This window comes from Argentina silus, assembly GCF_951799395.1.
Source record: "Argentina silus genome assembly, chromosome: 19".
NCBI classification, from domain to species: Eukaryota; Metazoa; Chordata; class Actinopteri; order Argentiniformes; family Argentinidae; genus Argentina; species Argentina silus.
Window position 1 is genome coordinate 8,466,124 of NC_139673.1, and position 6,000 is coordinate 8,472,123.

At 44.1% G+C, this 6,000-nt stretch overlaps 1 protein-coding gene across 1 annotated transcript in view; it reads left to right on the forward strand.

Annotated features, from left to right (window-relative positions):
• Positions 1-3,091: 3,091 nt before the first annotated feature.
• Positions 3,092-6,000, forward strand: part of cpne7 (copine VII) — a gene marked incomplete at both ends in the record, with an annotated part of 32,591 nt that continues 29,682 nt past the window's right edge. The window contains one exon of the mRNA XM_083691569.1: positions 3,092-3,268. Coding sequence (XP_083547695.1) covers positions 3,092-3,268 — 177 coding nt within the window. The remainder of the gene's footprint in view (positions 3,269-6,000) is intronic.

The window sequence follows — 6,000 nt, forward strand, 5'->3', positions numbered from 1 at the left end:
TTTCCCCACTGGAGTGCTTCTTGACTGGCCACCCCTGGAGGAGGGACTGAATTAGCAAAGCCTCATCTTGAAATCAACAACAGGGCCCAAAGGCGGAATTTGTCACCATAAATGTAGCGGTCTCCTCCATGGAGGACACTTAGGAAGGAATTGCTCATTCCAAAAAACGTACAAGCATCCAGAATCTCTCCCATGAAGTAAAAGGAAGAGACATGTATGTTTTCCATACAGACTTATATAATGTCCAATCATGGCAGAGTGGGTCTGGTGGTTGTGGGTGGAATCCCCCATCTTTTCATAATTGCTACAGGTTACATCCAGTATGTTTAAGTGCTTTGAGGGAAAAAGCTAATCAGTAAGAGCAGTTCTTCGTAAGAGGATGAGCTATTAATGTTATACAATATCTGGCCAGCTTTGTGAGATTACTGGAATGATGTACTTGTGGGTGGCCGGCAAAAGGCTTCAAACAGGAGTGATATTCGGGATGTGTATGTGTGGGTGTTAATCAAATGTTTTTTTTTAACCTGCTCTAATCTATCTTGTGTTATTGTTTGATACATAGTGACAATTATGTTATTAGCATCCAGTAGAACTATTTAATTAGTATTAAGTTGTAATCAATTTGATTTGTTCTTGTTATAAAACAACCCACTAATATATGTTCTAAAGCTATGTCTAAAGTGTGTGTGTGCGTGTGTGTGTGTGTGTGTGTGTGTGTGTGTGTGTGTGTGTGTGTGTGTGTGTGTGTTTGTGTGTGTGTGTGTGTGTGTGTGTGTGTGTGTGTGTTTGTGTGCAACAGCAGGTTTTTGTCCCACCCTTCTAAATTCATTATATCAACCAGAATAGTATTAAGAAAGGAGGGATGTAGTATATTAATTGATGTAATTGGGTGGGGGTGGTTGGGGAGTCATTTGTTTTGCCTTTGAGCTAAGCAGATATAATCTGAGCAGATAGTATCTCACAGTGTTTAATAGAGAGAGAGAGAGAGAGAGAGAGAGAGAGAGAGAGAGAGAGAGAGAGAGAGAGAGAGAGAGAGAGAGAGAGAGAGAGAGAGAGAGAGAGAGAGAGAGAGAGAGACGTGTAGCCTACAGTTGTATAAAAGATATGGTGTTAAACGAGTCAAGAGAACAAGGCCATAGCCTACATGGTATGCAAGTCAGTCTGTGGACTGGAAGTCTGATAAACATGACATGTCACATTACATTACAAGATTTAAAAAACACTGCAGGGGATTAGATGATGAGTGGTCCTTTGGTAACGCTGAGAAGAGTTTTCTGTTGTTACCGATGTAAACGGCACCTCTACGTCTCCCTCCAGCGGATGTGTGGTGACATGGCTAGCTAATTTGGTGTAGTTGGCAGACCCACTCCCTCGTTCCGCTATCACACACCTCTCCTCCTCCTCCCCCCCCCCCCCCCCCCCACCGCTCTCGAGTTTCGGAAAAATCAAGCAGTGTGTTGGGGGAGAGGTTTAAACAACAAGTGTAAGTCCAGGGGACCACGACAGGTAGGAACAAGCTGCAAGACTTACATGGTTTAACTTGTCTTATGTTGCAAGTGTTATAATGATGAGGTAATTAGGTAATCTAACAAAAGGCATTGTATTGCAGCATATTCAATAGCAGCCGTTTGATGATGCATTGCTCTGTCTCATTGTTGAAACGATTAGACTTAAACGGATGTTTCTTGCGGAGGTGCATTGATAAACGACCAGTTAATGATGAGCTATCAGTTTATTTGAGGATAATAACGCATAATAATGGCGCTACTATCTGACTATCTTTTAGAAACTGTAGGCTAATTTATAAAAATGTATCATTGATGGAGTCAATTAACTCCAGCTTTGTCATTAAACACAAGGTAGGCTACAGTTGGCCATGTATGTGGTGAGTGGTTAAGGTGGCTTGCTACCCATTCAAGTGGAATACACAACTAATGATGACGCTATGACAGGCTTTACAGAACTCATATTAGCGTCACTCCAGGCGTAAACCCAATTGTTGTTTTGTTATGCAGTAATGGACCTATTGTAACCAAACATTGATCACTTTTTCACGCATGTTCAACGTTGAATATCTATAAAGCCCATCCTAGAAATACGTCGTTTTGCATGACATACTGTAGCGCACAGAAAAAATCAGTCTTAACCTGTGTGTCATTTCTCCAATACGGGGGAAAGTTTGAAATGGACTTTCTAGAGCTTTGAGATGATTTCTAGCTTGTGTGTGAATAATGCCTGATCCAACACCGTAAGCATCGCTGTGGAGAACATCTGATTGAGCCAGAACTGCCCTAACTACCGAGCATCATCAGCAGTGACGGTCGCTGTCCGTGAGCGGTGGTGCTGAAATAGCGCAATGACGATTCTTCCGTGTGTTCGATCTTACATTAAAGTGCGATTTTACTGAATTGTAATTAGATGCTTTGAACGCGGACTTCAGTGTGTTCGGTTATCAATCTGAATACTCCAACAAACCAAGGTGTAATATCTAACTTCTAACGGCGTCCGTCCACACTTGTTGGACGCCGCTTCGGGTGTAATTTTTGGGATGATCCAGTACGTGTACTACGCTCTGTAGCCACCTACGGATGGAGTTGTAAACTGTTTGTACATATGTGAGATTTTATACATGCTTTCTCTGTATTTCAGCTCATAGATACATTGGTGGACTTATTGCCTGATAGTGATGCTTATGGACAACTGATTCAAGAACATCTCACTCACCACTGGCTGACCCTGCATCTTAAGTGACTCCTTGCAGCTAACCAAGACTCCTGACCCTTTAACGAAAAAGAAAAGAGAGAAGAAATGATATCACTCCTTTCAAAGAGAGAGCTCTGAGCAGGACTGATCACTGTGAGTGTATAATCTAAAGATAGAACTCTTAGCCCTTTCTGGAACATTCACTACCAAGTCCAAGGATACCAGTGTTGTTTGTGTTTGAGATTCCAGCGCCTCGCCTGGTTTAGATACTTCAACCGCCCCCCATCCCCCCTCCCCCCCCAGCAACTCCCGTCCCTCTGAGCTTCTCAACAACACCACCTGGCTCGCTCTCTGTTCTGATTGGCTCCTCCTCCGCGTCCTGAGCGCCATGATGAATGACGTCCAGGAAGCCACCTCCCCCGGCGCCGCCATCACCGGTCCCGTCGCCTGCGTGTCCAAAGTGGAGCTTCGCGTCGCATGCAAGGCCCTGCTGGACCGAGACACGCTCAACAAATCCGACCCCTGTGTCATCCTCATGGTGCAGACCCAGGGCCAGTGGACAGAGGTGAGTCCCCTGTTCTTATAACCCGCTAACCCTGTGTGTCGTATCCAACCGTCCGACCCACTGCTTTCGCCAAGTCTAACACTCCACTGCTAATCCTCACTGTTTTTTAAAGCACCGGTGGGTATGAGTGGTAGGCAATGAGTTTTGATTCCAAAAAACCCCCCCAATGAATCTCTGAAGCTTTAACCTCAGTCATAAGATGTATGGGCATCTTTACGACGCTGAAATATAATATCGGGACGTATTCATCTGCCTCTGACCCGTGTTTGTACGAGGTGGTTTCAAATAACACTACTACTCTGTCAGATGGAGTTGGATAGTGTGTAGGGTGACACAGAGCGCTTGCTGTTACTGGATGGACGCATTGTCACCCAGCAAGAAGGAGACGACCCCCCGCCCCCAACCCCCCCCCCCCCCCCCCCCCTCCCTCACCACCACCCCGTTTCTCAATATCAAAGCGAAGTCACAAAAATCATTCCCAGTATTATCTGGGACGGCAGTGATGGCTCGAAGACAGCAGAGAGATTTAAAGGAGCGTGCCGTCTGTGTGGAAACGTCAGACTGAAGGATGAAATCTTAATCCTGCTCCCATTATCCCAACAGCTGTGCCCTGTACCAGATCACAGAGAACAAAGTGGAGCCAGGGAGAAGTGGCATATCTGGTGCAGCCTTGGCGGAATTGCTGCTGTCTTTCTTTCTTTTGAAATGGATTCGGGCTTACAGAGTAGCTACCTGAAACAGAATTGACATTGTCAAACAGATTGCCATGGATGTTATTTAGAAGAGGAGAGAGAGAGGGGGGGGGACAGAGAATTCTGTCCCTCTCTCTCTCTCTCTCTCTCTCTCTCTCCCCCTCCGCCACTCTCTCTCTGGTTTACATCATTCTGTTCCTATCTTAGAATTACTCTGGGTTATCTGTGCTGTGAAGCTTGGGGGGTGTGAATGTGAAACAGTTATGAATAGTACATTTCCCAGGATGCAGTAGTAGTATTGCTGACGTACTGTATATGAGCCAGTTCGTCTTGTCTTAAGGGACAAAGCTTGACACAGGGGGCTCGACGCCGAAATCCATCTGCGTTTCCTCATCCCTATGCAATCCAGTTGGAAACAACTGATGATCCCAGCCTGGAATACTGTAGGTCCCCCCAGTTGATGTCATACGGAGGCGTAAGCAGTTGTATATCTCCCACTTTCCTGTTAATTAAGTCCCACATTAGGCAGAGAACATATGCACAAAGTGGATGGAGCATGAGGATGTGTAATGATATGCAACAATGCCTGCTGTAATACAGAATATCTCCTAATTATGCACTAACACATAGTCCTCTCCCCTCCAGGCCATGTGAGATAGTGATTAACTGTGACAGTGCCAAATTGTAGAGGCTTTGTTAGCGTTTGTTGAAGCCCAGGCTAACGTCTGTGTATGTGGGACAGGGAGACGTTACGAGGCGCTAACAAGAATGGAGGCCGGCCGATAGGGCTGAGCAAACAGTAATCAATTTGTCCCGGTTGTAATGCGATAAGAAGACGTGGCATAGGGAAATCAACCTGGGCACCCCCGCCAAGCGGAACATTTCTGTCGTTGTTTATTACTTCCCTAACCCTTTAATGCAGTTATGCTGCTTGTCATTTCGATGTAATCACAGCGAACACCTACTGGTCCACAATAACAGTAGTGTGTCAGTGTCAGTAACGCATCCGATTTGCTACAAGCAGAATACTTATCACTAAACAATACTGGAATATAAACCTGGTCAATAGCAACATTATAGTGACATGTAGAAGAATGACTTAATGAAAACACACACATATATTACATATATATATATATGTATATATATATACAGTACCAGTCAAAAGTTTGGACACACCTTGCCAAGAGTGTGCAAAGCTGTCATCAAAGCAAAAGGTGGCTACTTTGAAGAATCTAAAATATAAAACATATTCTGGTTTGTTTAAGACTTTTTTGTTTACTACATAATTCCGTATGTGTTCCTTCATAGTTTTGATGTCTTCAATATTAATCTACAATGTAGAAAATAATACAAATAAAGAAAAACCATTGAATGAGAAGGTGTGTCCAAACTTTTGACTGGTACTGTATATATGTAATATGTATTACTCTACATATTGGTGAACATCTCCTCTTGTTATAACATCTCCTCTTGTTATAACAATGGTATAACATCCACCCCACTGCAACTGTGAAACGTCCCTTGAGCTGCTTTTTTGATGTTTGTATTCTTCATTAACGATTGAATGAGAGACATCAAAGGAAATAGAGACTATCTTTAGAAGTGGGCCTTTGTTTTTGACTAAACCTCTTTAGACCCCCGTCCCTGTTAATGTTTGCAATCGTTTGCAATGTTTTTTGCCCTTTGACTTTTGCCCCTAATATCTGTACATTAGTCACACCTATTAGAAATGCATCTCATCAAGTCTAGCTTTGGGGAGGTTCTATCTCTTCTATCTCTGTTCTTGAAGCATTGCCTTCGGTCCTTTGTGGAACACATTGGAACAGTAACTGCATTCAAATGAGTTGAATCCTCTGTGTGTCAGCCATTCATTTGGTTCCTACACGCATGCAGGCATGCAGGCACGTACACATGCACAACACTAGGGACTATGACATGTTAGTCAGCCTCTCTGAGTGTGCCAGCACCACCTCCCTCCCTCCCACACACACGCACACACACGCACGCACGCACGCACACACACACACACACACATAC